The sequence below is a fragment of the Gopherus evgoodei genome, chromosome 2 (genome assembly GCF_007399415.2).
Source record: "Gopherus evgoodei ecotype Sinaloan lineage chromosome 2, rGopEvg1_v1.p, whole genome shotgun sequence".
Taxonomy (NCBI): Eukaryota; Metazoa; Chordata; order Testudines; family Testudinidae; genus Gopherus; species Gopherus evgoodei.
In genome coordinates this window covers 200,544,951-200,572,422 of record NC_044323.1, presented here as the reverse complement: position 1 = coordinate 200,572,422, position 27,472 = coordinate 200,544,951, and the positions used below count along the sequence as shown (strand labels likewise).

Below are 27,472 nucleotides of genomic sequence, written 5' to 3'. Positions count from 1 at the left end.
TATACTCTTATATTAGTGTACTATATACTATTATACTATACTCTTATAGTATACTATTAACAGTAACATGGGGTACTGAAGGGATGAAAAACTGTTCAACTTTTTTTTCTCACATATATAGATAGAGAAATTATATTATATAATTTATCTATCTATATATGTGAGAAAAAAAAGTTGAACAGTTTTTCATCCCTTCAGTACCCCATGTTACTGTTAATAGTATAGTATAAGAGTATAGTATAATAGTATATAGTACACTAATATAAGAGTATATATATATATATTTTTATTATATATATAATATTAAATATTATATATATTTCTCTATATACTCATATTAGTGTACTATATACTATTATACTATACTCTTATACTATACTATTATCAATAATAAATCTAAATCTGAGCAAGCGTGGCACTGTACCTGTACAGTATTAGTAAATGTATACAAAGCCATTTGGAGGAGTGGGGGAGGAGTAATTCTGTGCTATTTATTTTGAAACAATTGATTGCTGTTTCCCATTTCTTTACAAGGTGGTGGTTTACATTCCTGTAGCTAAGACTAGGTTTATGATGAGGTACATTCTAATCAGGCTGAGCCACAGAGATCATTTCGGTCCAGCCACATTTGTTCATGCTGTCATGATTATTTTCTTAGTATTAACACCAGTTAACAGCACTTTTGTCACCATTTATGCAGTTTTGACATACCAAAGATCTATAATTATGGTATTATGAGAACAACAATTTCCAACATGTCTTTTATTTTATAATGTTCCATTTATTTCCTTTTGATTTTAAATCATAAACAGTGCCCATACACAATCTCTGAACACATCGCCAATTATATAAAATTAAAAATCCAGTCTCAGTCATTTCATTCTTTCTGTCAAGCAGACGCTCCCTCCAAATACAAATTACAACCCATTAGCTAGTGCTTCACTGTTCCCTTCTCTGTAAAAGCCAGTGAAACAAATGGGCTCTATATCACGCCCTGAAAGTTGGCAAATCAACGCTATTTGGGACCAGGGAAAAAAAGTCATGTCAGAGTTCCATCATGGCCTTGTGAAGAATGAACTGCCAGCCATCCCCCTCTCTTTTTTATCAAGTGGGATATTGAAGCAGGGCCTCTGCTGACTACCACTGTGGCAGTGTACCATGAGCAGAGAGATAGTCCCTCATGTGGCTTGTAATTGGGGGTATTCACTGCCAAAAAAACTTCATTAACGCAGGCTTACCATTAACTGGCAATGTCTTATAGCATTCCAGGATGTCAAGTGCACCCATATTTAAACCTCTAAAAAACAGGATACAGAGTTAAGGTACACACCAGTCTTGCCTTTCTCACAAGCTAAACTCTGCCCCCCTGGAGCTAGCAAGAGCCACTGGGGTAATACTTTAAGCATGTTTCAGCCAGGGGTGCCCTATGATTAGGACCCTACCAAATTCACGGTCCATTCTGGTTAATTTCACAGCCATAGGATATGAAAATTACTTAGTTTAATGTTTTCAGATGTTTATATTTGAAATTTCACTGTGTTGTAACATGGGGGTCCCAACACAAAAAGATGTCATGGGAGGGGATGCAAAGCTGTTATAATGGGGAGATTACAGGATTGCCACCCTCCTTCTGCACTGACTTTAAACCTGGGCTCTGAATGCAGCACCCCTGGAGTTTTCCTGGAGGTTCCTAGAGGTGGAGGTGGGTCTGATCTCCCCCATGCTGCTGGGAGCACCTCAGCTGGAGGTTCCTAGCTGCTAGTCCTGGCCATGCTGAGGTGGCACAGGACTTGCTCTTCCCCTGAATGGCCATCCTTGGGGGGAAATCAGACCCACCTCCAGGTACCTCCCACAGCTGCAGGAAGTTTTGGGATTGGACAGCAGCCTCAGAGCTTCCTGCAGCTAGAGGAGGTTGCCAGAGTTGGACGTGTGTCTGATCTCCCCTCAAGAGCAGTCATGCAGGGGAAGAGCAAATCCTGTGCCTCCCCAGCCCAGCCAGGACGAGCAGCTAGGAGCCCCTGGCTGGTGCACTCTCGCAGCATCGGAATGATCAGACTCACCTCCAGCAAGTTCCTACAGCTGGGGTAGGTACCCAGAAGTGGGTCTGATCTGTTCAGGGGAAGAGTAAGTCCTGTCCATCCCCAGTCCAGAGGGGATTAGCAGTTGGACCTGGGGACCCTCCTTTCCCTCCTTCCAATAGCTAGATTTCATGGGGGAGGGGTATGATTTCATGGTCCCTGACATGTTTTTCACAGCTGTGAGTTTAGTAGGGCCCTATCTATAATAGCGAAGATATGAGAAATGACTATGTAAATATGCTACTTTATGTGATGTGTTGTGTCCCACACAATTGTATTTCTTTATTTGTCTGCACGCACTTGATCTGCCTTTTACTGAGTTGGGGACAGCTCTTTTGACTGGTTCAGGGATTACTTGCAGGAGGATGACATAGTTCATGTTGTGGTATAAGGAAAAAAGCAAATGTTCCCAAAAGGATCCCAATCCCCTGGTTTCAGTGTTGAGTTATGTCAGCTGTGCAAGCAGAGGAGCACAATAGCGAGTTCTAGCCATGGGAATTTGTAACAGTCTGGCTGTGTATTTGCACTACAAGGCAGATGTAAGTTCAAGTGATGTTCCTTAATACAATGGCCAAAGGGTGGTAACATCTGGTGATTAATGGGTGGTTTGTTCAGTATAGGGGAAGTGGTAGAGTGGAGGCCAGGCAGAGCCAGTTGATTTTCACTTAGCTTGCTTTAAATGTGACTTTTGCCTTAGTGTGGATAAGGTCTAACAGTTTATCCTACTGTACCCACATTCTGTGTGGTCTGCAATGTTCCATATCATATGGAAGGAAAGAATGTTACAATGTCTGTTGGGGCAGATTGTGGCATCACTCAAAGAGGACTGAGTTAAGCTTGTGGAGGTTAGGATGATGTGAACCTTAATTCTGTATTTTCTGATTTTCAGAGCTTTAAGTTTGACTGAGGTGCACCTCTGGGATGCACATGGCCACCTTCTGAGAACAGTTCACTGCAACTCAGCTATCAGACTGGCCTATCTCTTTGCCTCTCTATGGCCCCAATAGGGCTGAAAGGACCATGGGGAGGAAGGAAGACGGTAGCTGAAGGGCTGTGAGTAGATGTGTGCAAATAACCAATTTGTCAGTTCAGTGGCTGACCTGAAAAAAAAAAAGTTTTGGGTCAGCCTACTTTTTTTAAAAAAAATTTTCAGCAAAACAGATTTAAAAAAATGTTTAGGGTCAAATTAAACATTTTGTTTGATCCAAAATTAAACATTTGGACTTTTTAATCTTTAAAATATAAATAAAATCCAAGTACAATTCAAAATGAAAAGCCCTTTTGAATTGAAAAATCATTTTAACTTTTTCAGATTTTTCTTTTTTTTTCAGCCACAGCAATTATGCAAATTCAACATGAATTCATGAAATGTTTCATCAAACCAAATCTGCATTTTTTGGCAAAAAAAAAGTCCATTTTTTTTTACCCAGCTCTAGCTGTGAGGAGGACATCTACCAGCTGTAGTCAGCAAGGAGGAAAGGCTTAGACTCTATACTTCTCTTCAGGGGCAGTGCAAAACCCTCTGTGGTTCTTAGATGAATCATAACACCCCCTGGAGATGAATACAGACCGACACAACAACTCTGAGAGATGTGAACTGATCCATTCATCAAAATGGGTGTTTTCCTTCTTTCTCTCCCAATGTCCACCTGTTGTGGAATGCCAATTTTCAAGATAATCTCGGTATGCATGTGGGTTTTACTTCAATTTGAGACTAAAATCAACAACTTACTGTGGGGGCTATATCTGAGAAAGCCCTTGATCAAATGACCACAATTTACTCTAACAACTTTAATGTTGGCTCTAATGTGGCACAACAAATATTATGGATGGGTAGAGTTGCACAAGGATTTCCATTTTAATAGGGAAGAAGAAGATCTACTAAAAGTCTGTATTTTTGGTTAGAATAGCATTTTTGAATGTTGATTGTCATTTTCACACCATTTGTTTTTTCTATAGGGAGGGAGAATATAATTTGAGATTTCTACAACTGTATTTTTAAAAAAGTTATGTGATTTTTTTCTATTTGATATTTCCTTTGGACCCCTTCTTTAAAAAAAAACATTACTTTGAAGGGCAAAACTGATAGACATGAAACTTAGGTTTGTGTACATTGGATGAATTCTTGTAGAAGGTTGAAATTTATTTTTTATGTTTATTTTTATTATAAACACAAATTACTGTTTTCACTGATGGCAGTGACCTGTCACTGTCAAGCTTACTCCAGTCCTTAGACTATGGATCTCTATTATGAACAAGGATCCTAGTTTTCCATTGTTAAAAAACCCCCAAAGTTTTCCAATAAAAAACACACAAGCATAAAACCATAATTTTTCCATGATTAAAATTAAACACTGAACTTTAGTTTTCCTACCCACAATATATACTGGTATCAGTTTAATGCAATGTTTTACTGATATGGGGGAACCCTGTTTATATAATCTAAGTGGGATTGGGGCCAGATCAGATCATCAAAAATTCAGATAATCTGGAGAGCTTCAGACCTGGGCAACAGGGCTCCTGCTATCAGCCCCAGTTCAGTTAATATGGAAAAATGGTTAATGGAGGCTCAGATAAATGGGATTCTATTGTATTTTTTTATTTTTTTTCACAATATATAAAAATTAAACATTCTCTCTAAAAATGCAAATTCAAAATTTTTCTGCATTTTCACGATTATAAATACTTTTCCTGATTCTCAATAACCTCTTTGATCATGCTGACATTGATGAAAGTCGCAGCCATTTGCTTTCCTTTGATCACACTGAGTCCCTTTGTTCAGAAAATGACTGAGGAGGACACACCATGATTACATTACCTTAATGCTGCTGCTTACTAGTGTCTTTCATTTTCTATCTATTTACATAATGGTACTTTTCTTGACAATACTTCTAAAGTAAAATCTGAGTGTGCATGTGGATTTCAGAGTATTTAGAATATCAGTTGTTAAACTGGAGGCTTTGCTCTCAGGTCCAGAAGGAACCCTGCAGATTGTAGGTATGCACACAATACACCTTCTCAGAAAGCTGCCAAGTGTAGGATTCAGCCTCACAGTATATAAGAATGACTATAACGAATCATATCAGTGGTCCATCTAGCCCAGTATCCTGTCTTCTGACAGTTACCAATGCCAGATGCTTTTTTTGCAACAGTATCACACTGTTGACTCATATTAAGCTTGTGTTCCACTATGACCCCTAGATCTCTTTCTGCCATACTCCTTCCTAGACAGTCTCTTCCCATTCTGTATGTGTGAAACTGATTGTTCCTTCCTAAGTGGAGCACTTTGCATTTGTCTTTATTGAACTTCATCCTGTTTACCTCAGACCATTTCTCCAATTTGTCCAGATCGTTTTGAATTTTGACCCTGTCCTCCAGAGGAATTTCAGTGAAAATGTTCTAACCAGCTCTACCACTAACCTTACCCCCAGATGCCCATGGGATACACTGATTTTCAAGACAAACCATGTAAGCAGGTGGATTTATACCATTTAGAAAAATCATCTGTAAAACAGTCAACTGGTCTCAACCTTGACCAATGTTGTACTACCATTCTTGTAACCAAAAGATTGTGTTAGGTGACATGACCATATTACATAAAAATAGGAGACTTCTTATATTGAACATTTATTGCGGATACATAAAAGGACCTAATTATTATTTATACTAAGATCTCTTTGCACTACCGTGGTGATGTAAAAGGACTTTAGAGTACATGTAAATTATATTAAGTCAGAGAGGCATAACAACAAAGTAAATGGTCCTGTATTACAAATGAGAATTAAGCCCAAAAGGTTTTATGTACTTGGTTTAAGAATGTATCTGGGGTTATAAATACATAGACTCCAAGGCCAGAAGGAACTATAGTGATCATCTAGTCTGACCTCTGCATAAAACAGCCATAGAACTTCCCCAAAATATTTCCAAATGTGATGTTGATGGACACATACCTTTTCAAAAATGTGATCACTGCAAAGAGATTCATAAGATTCGTTTACATTTGGAAATCTAGGAGGGACTGATTCAAAATTGAAGTTACAGAAACAGAAGCTCGGATTGTACAATCAGAGTGTGTAAGGGAGTTGTGACCTCGAACAAGTGACAGTTAATAACAGAGACAGTCTGTCTTTGGACTCTTGTTGATGCAGTTCCCTGCAGGGCCTTATTTACTAAAAAGTCACTGGCTGATCGTAGATTGATCACTTCCTTACTGACAACACAGCATATGCTTCTTAGTGGAAAATCACAAGTAAACGTGGCTGATTTAAACAGCAATAAGTTAATCAGAATCCTCAATTACAATTCTATATCAATTTACCTGTAGCACTGTGAAGAACAAAAAAGAAAGAATATAAGAATTATGTTAAGGGTCAGGGAAATCATAGCATTTCTTTGGCATGAAATTAAATTCCTAGCCACAAAAGCATATGCTGTATCTACACTTGCTCCTTTAGAAATGAGACATCATACTTCCACAGTAGTTACTTTGAAAGAGCTGTAAAAAAGTAATTAATGAATTTTGAGCACTACACCCTTTGGGCTCAATTAAATTTTAGTGCTAGTTAATTAGTGGTTAAACTTATTTCAGTTCATTCATCTAGAAAGTGCCTTACAGAAAAGGACACCAGATCTAGAGATTACAATTATTTCTGTTTTTTTTTAAAAAGGCAAATAAATTAATAGTAATAATAATAATTAATAAAAATAAATAAGCAGAGAGGGAGATCTCATTAAGAAAATTATCTTAATGCACAATTTTAAAAGAGGTTGAAAAATAATTGCTCACTGTGCTAAAGCATTAATCTAATGAACCATGCAGGTTCCTATAGCTTCTCCATGGTAAAAGGATTTAGTATTAATCTGCTTCATTAAAAATTAATGAGGGGTAAATCAGCAGCTACTTAGTGTAATAGAAAATCATGCTAAATACTGTTTGTAAACTGCACTGAACTCAGTATGGCTGCTTCCATACAGTGCCAAAAATAGCATAAGCAAATTGCCAGATGTTGATAAATGAGTCCTTAGCTTTCATTCAGAAGATAAAAGGGAAATTTAAAGTTTGATGTCAACATCTACTGTGTGTGATTTTATTTTTAATTGCGTACTGAATTTGGTGTTGAGGAAGGTGAAGGACTTATATTGTAGCACTGGTAAAAGCATGGCATATGTAGGGCTCTGACCCTCCAATTATCTTCCTGTTTGTAAGATTAGGACCATAATAAGGGCAAACGTGCAGACATCTGACAAACCTTTCTGCCAATGTACTTTCCCTCCTGCTTCTGAGCACAGACTTCCAAATCTCTGGAGGTGATTGCTCTGTCCATGGCCAGATTTATGTGATGCTAACAGTTGTTAATCAACTTGTTAAGTCAAAGCGTTGCACTCTATGTTACTGTATCTCCCACAGAACGTACCTGACCAACACACAAAGGCTCTGTTAAAATCTGTTCTTCCAACACAAAAAACTGGCTCCATACCCAGCCACGTTTCACTCTCTGAAGTGTTGCAAAAGGGTGGTTCATTTTGTGGGTGTTATGGTTCTGCATACTTGGAAGGCAAGGCCATAGATGACTAAGTGTTAGTAGAAGAGATAGCCAAGCATAACAATTCATATTGAAACCTCCTTTCAATCAATATTCATCTGTGGAAGGGAAAAAAAAGAAAAGCTTTTACAAAGTAGCACTTCCCCAACCCCTTACAAATATTGATTCTATGTTAATCTAACAGATCATTTTTACTATTAAAAATTCCTCCTATTCCTAAAAGAGAAGAACCAGAACAGTCAACTTCTGATTAAATAAGAGAGGTATTTTATTAGGGATTCAAAGGTATAAAAGTCAAGCATTCAATTTTCTTTTTATGAAATCCCTTCAGAGGGATCTTCTATGCAAAATAGAAAATCATCCTTCAATTAATTCCTGCTCCAAATTAAGCTGGATAATTGTATTGTGTAGGCCAGCAATCATTTGATTGGAATAATTGTACATTTCTGCTTAGACAGGGCTCATTTTAAGCTGCAGTCACAGAACTGCCTGAAGGGTAAATAAGTAGTCTCCGTGATCCTAATGACTGACAGCTAAAATGGAGGAGTGCATACAATTGTTTTTAACCTCCTCATTCCCTCTCTCCTATCACAACAAAATCACCCTGCCGAAAATGCCAAAGGAGCTAGCATGGTAAGAAGAAGCAGCTAAAATGTGCACAGCTCTTCTTTCCTGATCAATAGAAATTAACTGTCTCATCTGATTCCACCTCCTCTGACATTTCATGTTTTCAATTAAACAGACAAAAGGAAAATACAGCCTGGAAGCCCTTGGGTTCTACCAGTCAGTTTAACTGATCACACAAAATATTCTTTAGGTAAGTCAAGTCTTTGCACAAGATGTATGTATTATCATTTGTTGTGAGTGGTTCCTGCACTGACAGAATTAACAGAACTGTCAGTTTGAAATAAAGTGCAGTGCTTGACTGAAAATGGCCATCCTCTATGAAGTGAAATAAAGGATTCTGTAATACTTGCCCACACACACCTGTTAAAGCCTTTCTCGGAAATCCAATCTCTGGGGGTGATGGGATTATCTAGGTATGAGAAAAAAAAATGTTTTATGAGTTGACTTCATGTCAGTCTGCTCTTAGAATATAAGGAAGGTTGCCAGCACTGAAGACATATCTGGTTATACATCCACTTAACCATGAACAACTGTCATGTATCCTTACCTACCCAGGCACAACATCTATTCATCTACCCTTAACCATGCTGATATTAATAACAATAGTAATGAATACCAACACAAACTAAAGACACTTGGCCTGGCCTGGGGTTGGGGGACACATGCTTGCCCTGGAGGAATGGAATCTCACAAAGCTGCATTACTTGGAGAGAAACTATAAGGTCTCTTACTTATAATGCAAAGTGTCATTTACTCATTTTTAGGTGGGTGTAAAGGAATTTAAGTTGAAGAAATTTACATGCTGGGGGACAGGAAGAAAAGAAAAAGTGCTAATAGGAAGGTCTAAAGAGTTATATGTTTCAGTTTTTAAATTTGTACACATTCTTCTGTTTCTTCCATATTAAAGCTGTAGTATCATAGGGGAGATTTTGAAAGGAAGGAATTGGAGTTAGGTGCTCCATTGCCTCAACTTTCAGTGGGAGCTGGATGCCTACCCACTTTGTACCTTTGAAAATCTCCCCCTTATATTCCTTAACACTCACTAAGGATTAATTTCCTGGCATGTGAGAAGGCCAGAAAAAGGTACACTTTAGCTCTGAAAATTAAGCTACAGAGGAATTAAGTAGTGCATAGGCTTTGGGCTGTTCTTCTTCACAGAGGGTGAATTTCACCTTCAGTGGTGTGACTTACAATCTCTCTCAATTTGGGCAAAGAAGCCATTGGAATCTGACACATACCATTCATTGTATTGTATTTCATAGCAAAGGGAAAACATGCTGAACAAAATCAAAACCAAGTGGCCTTTTCAGATAATTCATAAATAAAATTATTTCAAACATGATTTAAATCAACTGACAGGTGTTCAGCTTGGGCTTAGGCTACTTCTGGCTTAGCCTGCTTCTGGCTACACATTAGCTTGTGTTTCAACCATCCATTCTGATGCTACCCACCTTACCCATCCAGTTTAATAGATTCCTTCAAGCATGTTATAAACTAGTATTTCAAGCAGAAGGAAACAGAAGCTTGTTAGTAAACTCACCTGACACTCACTGTATGTATACACATCAACTTAATAACTATACAGAATAAGACTATGTTGCTCTGCTATTGCTCACCCATTAAGAATGCACTCAACAGCTAGCCATCAATGACAGACAATTGAAAGAACATAATTAATACATTTCTCCTGTATTTCTTATTTGTGATGATGGCTATAATACTCATGGCATAGTATCATATCTACTATGTGCTGCAGTTACTTTCATTGAAAACCTCCAATTTAAGGGGGTTGCAAATTGTTCTTGGCTTCAGGTGTTGCATACTGTTCACTAAATATGTAAAAAATATTAATCCACTTAAAAAAAAATAAGGATATGAAAAAAAATTATTGTGAATTTTTGAGGGTGAGTGGTTGTAGTTTTTAAACTCATAAGTGATCCTTTTTTATGAGGAAAAAAGAAACAAAAGCCAATGTATTGTCAAGTGGGGGTTGTAGTTGGGAAGGGGTTGGATGAATAAGCAAAAGGGCTGGCACATGGAGCCACATGCAGCAAGAGAGAAACAGGGACCAGATTGTACATCTCAATTTAATAGTCTGGTCTCCGCTCTACTCTTCAGACAATGCGGCTACATGTTGTCCCATACTTGGGTTGGATTGCACTGTTACATTGACAAGAATAATAGGAATATCAACTGCAATAATACTAGATAGGCTAAAAAAATTTAGGGGCCTATGATGATTAACTTGCTATGGATTAGGAAGAAATTTGTCCCACGGACATCATATTGCACAGTAGTCATATTCCTGGGGTTTGTGACACAGAGATGCCTTAGCAAAGGGTCTGCCTTCTTTGGAAACAACTCTTATGTCAGATCTGACAAACTCACACACTAAACACGTTTTACAGGATATTTATTATATAGAATAATGCAGAGGTTCCCTAACTATTCTTATTGCATACACCCTTCCAGAGCTAGCAGCTGCCGAATACCCTTACCCTTCTCATGACTGATACTTTGTGTGTTCTTCTTAACATTAACTGTCTTTAGCCAACTGTCCATATTTCACTGTTACGTACAGATATAGTCATTGTGCAACATATACAATCAAAAAGAAAACCCTAAGTTCTGAGCTCAGTTACATTGAACAGTTGCTGGGCAACTGAACCCATGCTGTACAGGGATTGGAGGTGAGGGCTCTGTATGCCAGTGTCTCTGCGTAACTGTTCTCACTGGTATATCTTGAAGTAAATAAACTACTGTATTTTATATAACAAATGCCCAGAGTGTTATAAAGCTTATGAAAATTATAAATATTCAATAAATAAAGAAATTAATACATAGAATCCACCATTACACACTTTATCCCACGTGCCACCAGAGATGTCTTACTTATTCCTAAGGGTACACATATCACAGTTTGGGAACCTCAATGTAATGTATATACAGAAAGCTCGTAACTTGTCAAGATTCCTAACAATTGTGAAATACATATATGAATATTATTTAAGTTTTTATATTGAAAGGACTTGGAGTAAAAAAATAGTCACCAGGGCATAAAGTGTCTCAGTGTTGGCCCATTCAGGCAGAAGAGAGTTGTTGCTCACTATGGTAGCTGGTGATGCATTGCAAGGCTCATTTATTTCACCTTGCACAATACTAAAACTTTCAATGGAAAACCATCAGAGGCAACTGCAAACAATCAAAACCACTTAAAGTTAAAAAAAAGGAATTTTTACAAGACAGGTATTGCTCTGTCTATAAATAGAAACAAAAGACTGTTTCAGTAAAACACAGAGAAGGGAAAGGACCTCTGGATCTATTCACTAAGGCAGTGTTTCCCAAACTTTGGATGCTGCTTGTTCTGGGAAAGCCCTTGGCGGGCCGGGCCAGTTTGTTTATCTACCGCGTCCGCAGGTCCAGCCGATCGCAGCTCTCACTGGCTGCAGTTCGCTGATCCAGGCAAATGGGAGCTGCTGAAAGTGGCATGGGCTGAGACATGTGCTGGCCGCCGCTTCCAGCAGTTCCCATTGGCCTGGATCAGTGAACCGCAGCCAGTCGGAGCCGCAATTGCCTGGACCTGCGGATGCAGCAATTAAACAAACCGGCCTGGCCCACCAGGGGCTTTCCCTAAACAAGCGGTGTCCCAAGTTTGGGAAACACTATTTTATATGATAAACTACTGATAATTTTACTATATTAAAATGTAAGCTGTTATATGTTTCTTTGAAAAAAGATTATCTCTGCAAATGTGCTGCTGTATACCACCAACCACTTAGGATTCAACCAGTAAGGATGGAATTTATTTGAAATGTTATCTTCATTATTTCTGTAATTCTCAAGGGAGGACTCATATTTAGATCAAACTATATAATTAATGTGTTTGGTTTGTTGTTTTTCTTTTGAAGAAAAAACAACACATTTATGCAATTATAGGTGTGAAATTATTAATTCTCCTCCTGTGTGCCAAGTGGTGGGCACCCTACTAGATGGCCAAAAAGCCACAATCCCATAAACGCTCATACTGGTTAAAAACTGGCCTGGTTTAGTGGAAAAATGAAGACAGTGCATTCTCTCTCTCTCTCTCTCTACAGATGGGAGAAAGGAGAAGTTGATGAAAATGAATTTAAATCACAAGTTAGGAATAATAGAAAATTGATAAGTGAAACAAAGTGACACAATGGGCAATCTATGGCATAGATAGATATAGCTTCATTACTAAATGGAGTTGGTAGAGTTGTCAATAATAATTCAGAAAAAGCAAAATTGTGTACTGTATTTTCGATGGATGATATACTCTCATTATATGATGATAACACTCTTTCCATTCCACTGGTATTGCTGAAGAATATTAAACAGAAGTTACTCAAGTTAGACACTTTTAAATCAGTGGTCCAGATGATTTGCATCTACGAGTTTTAAAAGAGCTAGTTTAGGAACTTGCTGGACGATGAATGTTGATTTTCAGTATATCTTGCAACACGAGGGAAGTTCCAGAAGACTGGAAGAAAGCTAATGTTATGACAATTTTTAAAAAGGGTAAATGTGATGTCCTAGGTAATTAAAGGCATGCCAGCCTGACATTGATTCCTGCAAGATAATTGAGCAGCTGATATGGGACTTGATTAATCAAGAATTAAGAGGGTAACCTAACTAACACAAATCAACAAGGGTTTTTGGAAAATAGATTTTTCAAACTAACTTGATACCTTTTTTATGGGATTACAAGTTTGGTTGATAAAGGAAGTAATGTTTATGTAATATTTTTAGACTTCTTTATGGTGTTTGACTTGGTACCACATAATATTTTGATGAAAAACTAGAAAGAGAGAAAATGAACACAGCACATATTAAATGGATTAAAAAATGTCTAACGGGCAGATCTAAATGCAATTGTAAATGCAGAATCATCAGAGAGCAAGCGTGTTACTTGGAGTCTATGAGTAATCCCATTCTTTCTACTTCTGTTGAATTCCACTGAGATGGTAAATAAAGACCAATTACTGCAGGCTTCGTGTGATAGAACCTCTTTATTATTATTCACTGCTTTTTAATTATAGCTTTATATTTTTGGAACCTATGTGAAGGACAGTCCGATGTAACTTTTTTAGTCTTTAGTTCTTTTAATAATACTGTGAATACTACACTGAAAAAGGAATACAGTAGATCTAGTGGAATGAGTATGACATTGGGAATAAGGAATTTGTTAATTCTAATCTTGGCTCCACTGAACTTTCTTTTTGGCCTCAGGTTAAGTCACTTCAGTGATTAATACTCTTATTAGAGCTACCCTCCCCTCCTCCAAAAAAAAAACAACAAAAAACAGGGGTGGGGAAATGCATTAGAAATTTTGCAGAAGTTTACAATTTTTTTTACTGAAATTTAATTTTTGACTAAACTTCCCAAACAGCTCTAATATCTACCTTCCAAGAGTGTTGTGTGGATTAATTAGTTAATATTTGTAAGGTGGTTTGAGCAAGAGAATTGTAATATTCATTGCCAAAAACTTTGTTAACACATAGTTAAGGTTGACCAGCCTTGCCTTGTACCTGTCAGAATATCAATATATTTAAACCTCTGAAAACCAGGAAATACAGAATCAAGTTACACCCCAGCCTGCCCCACAACCTTAATTCTGCCCTCTGGAGCTGGCAAGAGCTAGTGGAGATACTTTTCAACCAGGGCTGCCCTATGATAAGCAGACATAAGGAATGAGTAGGTAAATGAGCCATTTTGTATGGCATATTGTTGGGTCTCATTGTATTTTCTCATTTATTTGCATGCACTTAGTCCTCCCTTTGCTGTGTTATAACCAACTGAAATGGCTGAGTAAAAGCTAGGTGTAGCCAGATGGAGTTTACTTAACCCTCCCTAAATGCAACTTTTGCTTCAGTGAGGACACAGTTTCTTTTACTCTACTCAGGTGCTGTGTCCTTGCAGTGCTTGATATCATCTGGGATAATATAGGGTGATACAATGTCTGTCATGGGTGGATTCGGGCATCATTCAAAGGGTGCTACCAGGATGACTTGTGAGTTGTCAGCGAGGAGCATTGTTTTTGAAAGATGTAAGGTATCTTCCCCCTTTTTTTTTCTGTAATAAAGCTTAGGAGGCCTATCTCATTTAGCTTATGAAATGTTTGCACAATATTTCTAGATTTACACCATTTCTCTTGTTTTCTACTTTGACATTCTCTTTTTTTTTAAAAAAATAAATTATTGTATGGATAACTTTTATGCATCTTTTCCTCAACAGAATGAATCCTGCCACTTCTACGGAGAGGTATACCGGTATGAATAAGGATTTCGCCAACCTGAGAATGACTAATGTTGATGTTTGTATTCATGTAATTTGTTTTCTATGCATGCCTCTATTGTCTGACAACTGTGTCACAATCTCTGTATACCTACAGCGATCATTAACTGCTATCATGTTTTGTTTCCTACCAATAAATCTCATTTCTGAGATCTTAGTTAGCTGCAACATGTGTTTTATTTCAAATGTCACAATATACACTGGCCTGGTCTACACATAATATTTATGTTGGTCTGTAACTAATGTATCTGAGTCCAAATCAACCCTTATTTAAATAGGCACAAATCTGAAGTAGCTCCTTTGATTCCAGCTGTCTGGATTTGCATCTGCGTATGTGATAACAAAACCTAGACCATTCCTGAGGTCTAGTACTCAATCATTGCCCTACAGCTTAGAACAGTGCAAACAACTACAGTGTGCTGGAGCCCAGGACTTCCATCTCTTTCACTCTGCTGCAAGAACATGTATAGCAGCCATGGGACAGGATCACAGTGCATGATGAGGGGGAGGAGTGGGAGAAATAGGCTAGGCACAACATAACCGTGCAAAGGGGTTACTAGTCCCTTCTAACCATGTCCCAAAATGTATTTTTGCAGGGCAACCTATTGATAATTACTTCTTACCTACACCTCTCTGAACAGATCATTAACAATACACAAGGAATTGGTCACAATAGCAAAAGCTAAAGGACCTGATTTAAATGTTAGATATAGAAGAATCAGCATCTTTGTTGTCAAGCTGCATTTCCTACTGAATCCTACACGTTGAAGCACTGAGAATGAAAAGCAAATTTGGACAACTACTAAAAGACAATATGATGTGGTGTTGTAACATAAAGAAAGGCATAGGACACTTCTTGGGACAAAAATCAGGACTCAGGGAGACTAATATTGTCAGGAGCAAATCACTATCAAATGCAATTGCCTTTTAGTGCAACCATTTATATTTTATTACTCTTGTTGTCATTTCTATCACATAGCCAGGTGTGTTAACACTTCAATTTAACTCAATAAATGCTCAAGTCCCTAACATCCTCCTCAGGCAAGGACTACGCATCCAGAGTCTCCTTCACTCCAAACTACTGCCCAGTACCTCTCCCTCATTCCCTGGTATCTCCTGCAAGAGGGAGATTCCACAGTGCTCAGGAAGGGGTGGGGGTTGGAGAGAAATTTTCAGAAGTACTTATGCCCTGTTTTCAACATTGACGTAAGCAGTTAGGTTCCTAAGTCCCATTGACTTTCAATGAGTTAAGCCTCTGATTCTTTAAGTACTTTGGAAACATTTACTCTCAGGCTTCAGTCATTTGCGATGGTATTGGTCTATATGGTAATATGCTGCATAAAGTAGCTGGCCCCTTATGCCCATCCCCTCCAACCCAAATTCCAAATGATATTTTCCAACATGTTCCTACCAATTTTTTTTGGCCAACATATTTTTTTGGAATAGAGCAACTGTTCTGTTGGTCTTCTGGTTCCTGGGGCTATATGTTCCTGAGACTGGATTAAGTCCTAGGCTTAGAGTTGTTAGGCACAGAAGCAGTATCAGCTTCACACCTAAAGTATGGAAGCATTAGCCTATCTCTGATATTTGTCTTCCACCGGAGCCAAGGCCACTGCCTCTACTGCCATTGCGGTGGCTCTGGGGAGGGCAAGTAAGGATGAAGATCCTGGGTGTTGTGGAAGGGTAGGACTTCTCTACAGATTGGCCTGTCATTCACAGTTTGAGCCACAGTCTTCCTTGCCCACCACTGCCATTCTTTTCAGCCTCTAGCTTTTCAGACAGCTCTATGAAGACTGCCTCCCCCTGACAGACAGACAGTAATGGGGCAGACATGTCATCCATACCACACCCGCCACATGAGTAGAGGGCTCTATATGTGGGCTAAGAACACTGAAAGGACTATCCCCAAATCCAAGGGCTCTGTGAGGGTACTGTCCTTCCCCCGCAGACAGTGGGCTCTGAGGCAATAATGGCTCCTCTACCTTAGCAGTAGTTCCTATGCATCCTCATAGACTCATAGACTCATAGGTCAGAAGGGACCAATCTGATCATCTAGTCTGACCTCCTGCACAAGGCAGGCCACAGAACCCCACCCATCCAATTTTATAACAACCCCTATCCCAGGATTGAGTTATTGAAATCTTCAAAATTGGTTTGAAGACCTCAAGCTGCAGAGAAACCACCAGCAAGCGACCCGTGCCCCACGCTGCAGGGGAAGGCGAAAAACCTCCAGGGCCCCTGCCAATCCGCCCTGGAGGAAAATGCCTTCCTGACCCCAAATATGGCGATCAGCTAAACCCTGAGCATGTGGGCAAGAGTCACCAGCCAGCACCCAAGAAGGAATTCTCTGCAGTGACTCAGTTCCCATGCCATCCAGCATCTCCCCATAGATCATTGAGCAGACCTATCTGGTGGTAATCCAAGATCAATTGCCCTAATTAACAATCCTATCATAACATCCCCTCCATATACTTATCAAGCTTTGTCTTAAAGCCAGGAAAGTCTTTTGCCCCCACTACTTCCCTCGGAAGGCTGTTCCAGAACTTCACTCCCCTAATGGTTAGAAACCTTCGTCTAATTTCAAGTCTAAACTTCCTAATATCCAGTTTATACCCATTCGTCCTCGTGCCTACATTAGTACTAAAGTTAAATAATTCCTCTCCCTCCCTGACGTTAACCCCCCTGATATATTTATATAGAGCAAGCATATCCCCCCGCAGCCTTCTTTTGGCCAGGCTAAACAAGCCAAGCTCTTTGAGTCTCCTTTCATAAGGCAGGTTTTCCATTCCTCGGATCATCTTTGTAGCCCGTCTCTGAACCTGTTCCAGTTTGAATTCATCCTTCTTGAACATGGGACACCAGAACTGCACACAGTATTCCAGATGGGGTCTCACCAACGCCTTGTATAACGGTACTAACACCTCCTTATCCTTGCAGGAAATACCCCGCCTGATGCATCCCAAAATCGCATTTGCTTTTTTAACAGCCGTATCACATTGGCGACTCATAGTCATCCTGTTATCAATCAGCACCCCAAGGTCCTTCTCCGCCTCCGTCGCTTCCAACTGATGTGCCCCCAACGTATATCCAAAATTCTTATTATTAATTCCTAAATGCATAACCTTGCACTTTTCACTATTGTATTTCATCCTATTTCTATTACTCCAGTTTACAAGGTGGTTCAGATCTTCCTGAATAGTATCCCTGTCCTTCTCCGTGTTAGCAATACCCCCCAGCTTCGTGTTATCCGCAAACTTTATTAGCACATTCCCGCTCTTTGTGCCAAGGTCAGTAATAAAAAGGTTAAATAAGATCGGTCCCAAAACCGATCCTTGAGGGACTCCACTAGTGACCTCCTTCCAGCCTGACAATTCACCTTTCAATACGACCCTCTGGAGTCTCCCCTTTAACCAGTTCCTTATCCAACTTACAACTTTCATATTCATTCCCATCTTTTCCAATTTGACTAACAGTTCCCCGTGCGGAACCGTGTCGAACGCCTTACTGAAATCTAGGTAAATTATATCCACCGCATTTCCTTTATCTAAGTAATCCGTCACCTTCTCAAAGAAGGAGATCTGATTGGTTTGGCACGATCTACCTTTACTAAATCCGTGTTGCAATTCGTCCCAATTACCATTGACCTCTATGTCCTTGACTACTTTCTCCCTTAAAATTTTTTCCAAGACCTTGCATACTACAGACGTCAAGCTAACAGGCCTATAATTACCCGGATCACTTTTATTCCCTTTCTTAAAAATAGGAACTACATTAGCAATCCTCCAATCATACGGCACAACCCCTGAGTTTACCGATTGCTTAAAAATTTTCGCTAACAGGCTCACAATTTCACGCGCCAGTTCCTTTAATATCCTCGGATGGAGATTGTCCAGGCCCTCCGACTTCGTCCCATCGAGCTGTTCAAGTACGGCCTCTACCTCAGTTGCGGTAATATCCACTTCCATAGCCACATTCCCGTTTATCATCCCTCCATCATCGCCAGGTTCCTCACTAGTCTTATTAAAAACTGAAGCAAAGTACTTGTTTAGATGTTGGGCCATGCCTAGGTTATCCTTAACCTCCATTCCATCCTCAGTGTATAGCGGCCCCACTTCTTCTTTCTTTGTTTTCTTCTTATTTATGTGGCTGTAGAACCTTTTACTATTGGTTTTGATTCCCTTTGCAAGGTCCAGTTCAATGCGGCTTTTAGCCTTCCTCACTTTATCCCTACATGTTCTGACCTCACCAAGGTAGCTTTCCTTACTGATCCCGCCTTTCTTCCACTCCCTGTAAGCTTTCTGCTTTTGTCTAATCCCCTCTCTGAGTTGTTTGCTCATCCAGTTTGGCCTACAACTCCTGCCCATGGTTTTTTTCCCCTTTCTCGGGATGCAGGCTTCCGACAGTCTCCGCAGCTGCGACTTAAAATAATTCCAGGCCTCCTCCGCATTCAAATCCACTAATTCCTCCGTCCAATCCACTTCCCTAACTAATTTCCTTAACTCTTTAAAATTAGCCCTCGAGAAGTCAAAAACCCTAATCCCAGATCTACATTTGTTTATCCTTCCATCTAGTTTGAACTGAATCAGCTCATGATCACTCGAACCAAGGTTGTCCCCTACCACCATTTCTTCTACGAGGTCCTCACTGCTCACCAATACCAAATCTAAAATGGCATCTCCTCTCGTAGGTACTTCAACTACTTGATGAAGAAATCCATCCGCTATCACATCCAGAAAAATCTGACCCCTATTATTCTTGCAAGCACTCGTCCTCCAGTCTATATCCGGGAAGTTGAAGTCCCCCATAATCACACATTTCCCCTTTGTGTTTACTTCATTAAAGACATTAAAGAGGTCTCTATCCGTATCCCAATCAGATCCCGGCGGTCTGTAGCACACACCAAGCACTATCTCAGGGGAAGCTCTAGTTGCTTTTTTACCCAATGTGATTTTCGCCCAGACAGACTCTGTCTTATCCATTCCATCGCTTCTTATTTCGCTACAGTTATGGAGTAGATATAGAGGGAGTTGCAGGGGGGTGAGGCTGAAAGCAGGCTTATATTTGGGTCAGGCCAAATAGAGTCCAACTTTGCCATAATCCTTCCCTGTTAATTCCTAGAACTATTGGTCTTTCAACTGAAACGAACAGAGACTATTTTAAAAAAATGAATAGAGATCAGAAGACATTAATAGAGGACATTTGAATGAGTGTGAGGGAGGAGCTTACACAGATTCTAGGGAGGTGCTGTGGAGGCTGCACTGCATTTCCCTAGCCCAAACAATGTCCGTGTCATACTGTCTGCTTGCAGCACCAGAGGAGAGCCTGGGTCCTCAGACTGAAATAATTTGAATAATCTAATTTGAATGAGGTTGCTTATATCAAACAACAATACTATATGTATCATAATATGTTTATATATATATATATATATAGTATTATTCCTTTTTTTATTAAAATCAGACAGCATATATTAAACAATTATATATATATATATATATATATATATATATATATATATATATATATATATATATATATATATATATATATATATAATTGTTTAATATATGCTGTCTGATTTTAATAAAAAAAGGAATAATACTATTTTGGCTCATTATCAGCAGTATTTTTATACTATAATTAAATAACTGTTGCTCCAATGATTTCAAAGACTTGTTTTAAGGAGTTTAAGCTTGAAAACTAAAAGGTTGTTCCAAGCCATCACCATGATCAGAGCAATACATCATAGCAGTTACACAAAGGAGATTATACACAGAGTTTATGATATACCTGTAGAAGAGCTCAATCCCAAATCTGCTTGGATTACTTAGCATTTGCCATCAGATATTAAAAAATGGATAAGAAGTTTAATGCATCTGATTAAACTTCTGATTAAAAATAGTGTTTATCTCTAACACTGACTAATAAATAATTATCTTCTGCTCTCCTTCACAGATTACACTAGTATAAAACCAAATCCTATTTAAATCAAATTGCAGCTGGATGCTACCAAGCTGAAGAAAAATTGAAATCTTTACCTGCAAATTGAATATTATGACAAATTAAATTCACTTTTACAGTCATTCAGTAACTACAGCAATTTTATTTAGAGATCTCAAATCAAGAAATCAATTTAGCAAACAGATGCTTGGACTCTAAAGATTCAATTATGTCAATGCTCGAAATACAATCTACAAACTGAAGTAAGAAAATGTTATATCTGAATTGTAGCTTCTTCTAAGTATTCTGTTAACTATATATTTCTGAAGATAGTTTGTGCATTGTGTATTTTAAAAAAAAACTGACACCATGTCCTTAACATAAATGTTTTGGTGCTTTAAAAAAGTAAAAAAAATAAAAAAACACAGTGGCAACATCAAAAATCACTCCCTTCGGTACCTAATTTCATTGTTGAGAAATGGCAAATCTAATTACAAAATATTTGACTCACTGGGCAAATTCTGCAGGAACAGTGTCAACTCTTCAGGATATGACTTAGTACTGTAACACCACTTGTCAGCATAACTTTGTAAAGGGCCACATTCTGTGACTTAACACACTTGAATCTGTTTGTCAGATGATTTTTCAGGAAAGCACTTCCTGAGATGTTCCACTATATTTTTTAGGGTTTGGTTCCTTTTTATCTTCATTCAAATTTGTCTTCTCATGTAAAAACTAACAACATAAATGCCTGACTCTTGCTCACATTGAAATCAATGAGAGAGGCTCAAAGATGTGCAAAGCTTTAGTATTCTCAGCTTGGTCTATCTCTTCTGCCTTATCTGATGAATCATGATGGGATGATTTTTCTCTCACTTACATTGGTGTAAATTAGGAATAACTGATGGAGTTACCAATGGGAAACCAATATGAGATCAGATCTAGGCACTTATATGTGAGTAATATTACATTCCATAGTCATGTAACAAAATCTCTCAGGTAAACATAAAAAGCAACCATAACAGAGGGTGAGATTTTGGAAAATGCTGTTAGGATAATAGGTGCAACAAGAGGGAAATCAGTGGCAGAATCTGTTGAACACCTTAGATGCCTATTATATAAATCCAAGGAGTATGGGGAATAGACAGGAAGAACTGAAAGTGTTAGTACATAAAATAAACTATGACTTAATTGGCATCACAGAAACTTGGGATAACTCTCATGATTGGAACATTAGTGTAGATGGATATAGCTTGTTCAGGAAGAGAGGTGGTGGTGCATTATAAATCAAGAATATACAAACTTTTTCTCAGGTCCAGAGGAGATGAGAGGCAGAACTGTTGAGTCTCTGTAAAGATAAAAGGGGTAAAAAATATAGGGTTTATGTCATGGAATCAGGAAAAGGAGGTGGATGAGTCATTTTTAGAACAAATAAAAACGATCAAAAAATCAAGTCCTGGTAATCATGGAGGAGTTTAACTAGCCAGACATATGTTGGAAAAGTAATAGGGCAAAACACAAAATTTCCAATAAGTTCTTGGAGTATATTGGGACACCATTTTGTTTCAGAAAGTGGAGGAAGTAACCAGGAGAACAGCCATTTTAGACTTGATTCTGACCAACAGGGAAGAATTGTAGTGAATCAGACAATTTACATGGAAATGATCATGACATGATAGACTTCATGACTATAAGGAAAAGAAGGAGTAAGAACAAGAGAATAAGGGCAATGGAATTCAAAAAAGCAGATTAAGAAACTCATATATCTGGTAGGTAAAGACTCGTGGGAAGAAAATCTAAGGAGAAAAAGGAGTTCAAAGGAGATAGTAGCTTCAAAGGAGACAATATTAAAGATACAACTGCAATTTAAAATAGTTGTGTGTGAGGATAAAGGCACAGAGCTCAGCAGCCAGTTGTGCTGTGGCATCATCAAGGATACTGTTCCTGACAGCTTGTATTCAATACAATACAATACAAGCTGTCAGGAACAGTATCCCTGATGATGCCACAGCACAACTGGCTGCTGAGCTCTGTGCCTTTATCCTCACACACAACTATTTCAAATTTGATGACTATATATATCTCCAGATCAGTGGCACCGCTATGGGCACCCGCATAGCCCCACAATATGCCAATATTTTTATGGCCGACCTGGAACAACGCTTCCTCACCTCTCATCCACTCACGCCCCTTCTCTACCTACGCTACACTGATGACATCATCATATGGACCCATGGGAAGGAGTCTCTGGAAAAATTTCACCACGATTTCAACAGCTTCCACCCCACCATCAACCTCAGCCTGGACCAATCTACACGGGAGGTCCACTTCCTAGACACCACGGTGCAAATAAGTGATGGTCACATTACCACCACCCTATACCAAAAACCTACCGACCACTATGCCTACCTTCATGCCTCCAGCTTCCATCCCAGGCACATCACACAATCCAATATCTACAGCCAAGGACTGAGGTACAACCGCATCTGCTCTAACCCCTCAGACAGAGACCAACACCTACAAAATCTCCACCAAGCATTCTCAAAACTACAATACCCACACAAGGAAATAAGGAAGCAGATCAACAGAGCCAGACGTGTACCCAGAAGCCTCCTACTGCAAGACAAACCCAAGAAAGAAACCAACAGGACTCCACTGGCCATCACATATAGTCCCCAGCTAAAACCTCTCCAATGCATCATCAGGGATCTACAACCCATCCTGGATAATGACCCCACACTTTCACAGGCCTTGGGTGGCAGGCCAGTCCTCGCCCACAGGCAACCTGCCAATCTGAAACATATTCTCACTAGTAACTGCACACCACACCATAGTAACTCTAGCTCAGGAACCAATCCATGCAACAAACCTCGATGCCAACTCTGCCCACATATCTACACCAGCGACATCATCACAGGACCTAACCAGATCAGCCACACCATCACCGGTTCATTCACCTGCACGTCCACCAATGTAATATACGCCATCATATGCCAGCAATGCCCCTCTTCTATGTACATCGGCCAAACTGGACAGTTGCTACGGAAAAGGATAAACGGACACAAATCAGATATTAGGAATGGCAATATATAAAAACCTGTAGGAGAACACTTCAACCTCCCTGGCCACACTATAGCAGACGTTAAGGTGGCCATCCTGCAGCAAAAAAACTTCAGGACCAGACTTCAAAGAGAAACTGCTGAGCTTCAGTTCATCTGCAAATTTGACACCATGAGCTCAGGATTAAACAAAGACTGAATGGCTTTCCAATTACAAAACCAGTTTCTCCTCCCTTGGTTTTCATACCTTAACTGCTAGAACAGGGCCTCTTCCTCCCTTATTGAACTACCTCATTATCTCTAGCTTGCCTGCATATATATACCTGCCCCTGGAAATTTCCACTACATGCATCTGACGAAGTGGGTATTCACCCACGAAAGCTCATGCTCCAAAACGTCTGTTAGTCTATAAGGTGCCACAGGATTCTTTGCTGCTTTTACAGATCTAGACTAACACGGCTACCCCTCTGATACTTGAGGAAAGAAAGTGTAGGTCTTCTATTTAAGAGAACTGATAACTGATGACATCAAGAAGGCTGTAGTGTTTCACATATGTTTTGCTTCAATCTTCACTAAAAAAAGATAATGGTGACTAGATACTCAGCACAATTAATATTAATCGGGAAAGAACTGGTTAATTGTTTAGATAAATTGACAGGGCCTTACGAAATTCAAACTAGGGTACTTAAGGAACTAGCTGAAGTAATCTCAGAAGCATTAGTAATCTGCATGAATTCATAGATAGGTGAGGTCTTGGAATAACAGAGAAGAGCAATCATAGCTCCTATCTTTAAAAAGGGGAACAAAGAGGACTTGGGGAATTATAGACCAGTCAGGCTTACTTTAATACATGGAAAAACACTGCAGCAAGTTATTAAACAAACAGTTTGTAAACACTTAGAAGATAATGTGGTTAAATAATATCCAGACTTGATTTGTCAAGAGCAAATCATGCCAAACCAACCTAATTTCATTTTTTGACTGGGTTACTGGCCTAGTGGCTAGGGGGAAAGCTGTATATGTGTTCTATCTTGATTTTAGTAAGGCTTTTGACACAGTCCCACATAACATTCTCATAAGTAAATTAGGAAAATTAGATGAAATTAAATTGGGTGCATATCTAGTTGAAAGAGTACACCCAAACAGCAGTTATCATTTTTTCACTGTCAAACTGGGAAGGAATAGCTAATGCAGTCTTCAATCCTGGGATGGGTACTATTCAATACTTTTGCTAATGACTTGGATAATGAAGTGGAGAGTGTGTGTACAAAATCTGCTGATGGCATTAAGATGGGAGGTGCTGCAAGCACTTTGGAAGACAGGATTAGTATTCAGAAGGATCTTGACAAATTGGAGAATTTGTCTGAAATCAACAAGATGAAATTCAATAAAGAGAAGTGCAAAATACTTCTCAAAGGATGGAAAATTCAAATGCACAACTGCAAACTGGGGAATAACTGGCTATGTCCGTGGTGGGCAACCTGCTGGCTGCAGGCCGCATGTGGCCCATCAGGGTAATCCACTGGCAGGGCACCAGTTTGTTTACATTTGCACGGCCACCCACAGCTCCCAGTGGCTGCGGTTTGCCCTTCCTGGCCAATGGGAACTGTGGAAAGTGGTGTGGGCTGCAGGGATATCCCTTAGTCATCTCTTTTCCACTGCTCTGCACAGTCACTTGTATGGTAGCATTTTATATTTCCCATTTGCACTTACTCTGCATTTGTATGAAATGGGAGAATCAGATCCAAAAAATCAGTACAGCCAAAGGCCTCATGGCATATATGCCTCAGAAATTGAAGACTATTGTTATTACGATTGTTATTAGTAAAATAATCAATTTCCTTCTGGGTTACTGTGTTTTTCTGGAGGCAGGTGTAATCCTTCTAAATCCCTACTCTCTAAACGTCATGGTATCTTGGATGCTGGCAGAGTACTGTGTATCTAAAAGAAAAAGGACTATATGAACCCCATCCTCATCTCTATGATGTGCTCTCTACCCTTCTTCTTTGACCTCACATCCAGTAAATTCCCTGACCACTTTCTCTGTCTATCCAATTTATCTTCCTTGACTCACTGCAATGCTGAATCGCTTTTTTACTTGCTTTCCCCAGCCTACACAGAGTTCTCCCTCCCCTCTCATAAAGATATTAAATCAATTTATTTCTTCCAATCATAATTTAAAACCTGCCTGTTTGTTTGAGCCTAAGATTGATCCTCTACCTGCTCACTAAAGCACCTGTCAGTTCTATCACCAGTACTGTAACTTATCTGCCAGAATACTTTATTGCATCTTGGTCCAAGTTTCCTAACTCTCTTCAATCTTTGTATGTCATTATTCCCTCTTTACCTACATGAGTCTCTGTAGCTAACTCTGTTAAATGTTATCTCTCAATCATAGCTCTCTGTACAGTGTTTTTGATATTTTACTTCATAGAACACTATTGTAAAAAAATAAACTGTGCTGTATTATATTGTTAAACCAAAGTCTCTGTGACTCATTCAGAAGGTAATTTGGTCAACCTCAATAGCTACTACAACTTTGTAGTCTCATTTTTCATATCTCAAACTGAATAGTGTTTGATATCTTCAGTGCTTTCTGTGTTACTGTAGTGTTAAAATGCATGATCAAACTATAGATTTTTAAATTTTATTACATACTTTTGTCTTTCCCCAAAGAGATACAACTCAAGCTGAGAAGCCACAGAGGGAAAAGATAGAAACAGAATGAGTCCACATTAAAAAATAAATCCTCTCATGCTCTCTCAGACTGGCCAGGATTAATGGAGCAGGAATCTGAATTAGAGGCAAATGACAAAGGGAAGTGGGTAACTGGTAGAGGCTGTCGTTCAGAGTGCAAAACAAAATAAAGTTTGTTTAATTCTCCTGCAGTGGTTGGGAAAATAGCCAGGCACTGAGTTAGAACCTAGACGGAGTTAGAGGGAAATAATAGCAATAACGGGTCTCCAACAGTTTATTCCACATAGAGCAGTGTCCTGTGCCCATAATCATACACTAGCTTACCAGAAATCAGGATGGAATGTTGTCAAAAGCTGCAGTTTTCTTCCCTATTTATAAGACTCTTTGGAGATTTTAGACAAACTCTGCAAGGAGTTTCCATTTAGTTTTTGGCTCTGGTAGCATAATTCAAAAATACTATTGTTAAAGTAATCTTCTGTTGCTGGGTTAAACTTTGCAGAAACCGTGCAAGCTCTACTAGAAGAGTCCCGTATTTTGTAGATGGCAGAATTGTATTCTAAATTTGAAGGCCGTCACAATTGTCTCAAATTAATAAGCAAAACACTATATAATAGGGCTGGCCTTGGTGCTGTGTGGTTAGTGTATAACATTGCAGTGTCTGAGTTGAGATCTACCTTCCAGACCTAGGTGAGTAAGAGATTGGAGCAGGAGATAAGAGTGTTACAGATGCTGTGTGATCAGACCTTGTTAAAAAGGGAGACTATTCTGTAGTTCTGAAATAAATCATGTAGCTGAACAACAAGCTGAGTTCATGAGATGCAAAGGGAGTCACAGCCTTCCTTCAAAGACCAGGAATATCACTGGGACAGGAGAGATGTGGACAGTAGGTTATCAAGTTGGGAAAATAACATGAGGCTCTGGAAGATGGTAGGATTGTCCTGGGATGTAGGAAGTTTAGGCAGCTAATAAACAATTAGACAATTTATAACTATTCTTAAGACTATGTCCTGGGATGGGAGAGGGTTGTTTCTTTAAATAGTTGCTCAAAATGTGCAATGGAGATTTGTGGATACATAAATAATCAAAGTAACAAGGCAAAATTTAAAAGAATTATGTGAATCTTGTAAATATATTATTGCTAAAGCAGAGTTTGTGTATCTGGATTTTTCACATTATCTAGGTTACTGAATAGAAGCTATTACAGGGGTGGGCA

At 39.0% G+C, this 27,472-nt stretch overlaps 1 protein-coding gene across 1 annotated transcript in view; it reads right to left on the bottom strand.

Annotated features, from left to right (window-relative positions):
• The window catches only part of CDH19 (cadherin 19), a 186,172-nt gene that overhangs the window by 53,549 nt on the left and 105,151 nt on the right, over window positions 1-27,472 (bottom strand). The window contains 3 exon segments of the mRNA XM_030552677.1: window positions 7,493-7,719; window positions 8,609-8,657; window positions 21,807-21,851. Coding sequence (XP_030408537.1) covers window positions 7,493-7,690 — 198 coding nt within the window. The 5' untranslated portion in view covers window positions 7,691-7,719; window positions 8,609-8,657; window positions 21,807-21,851.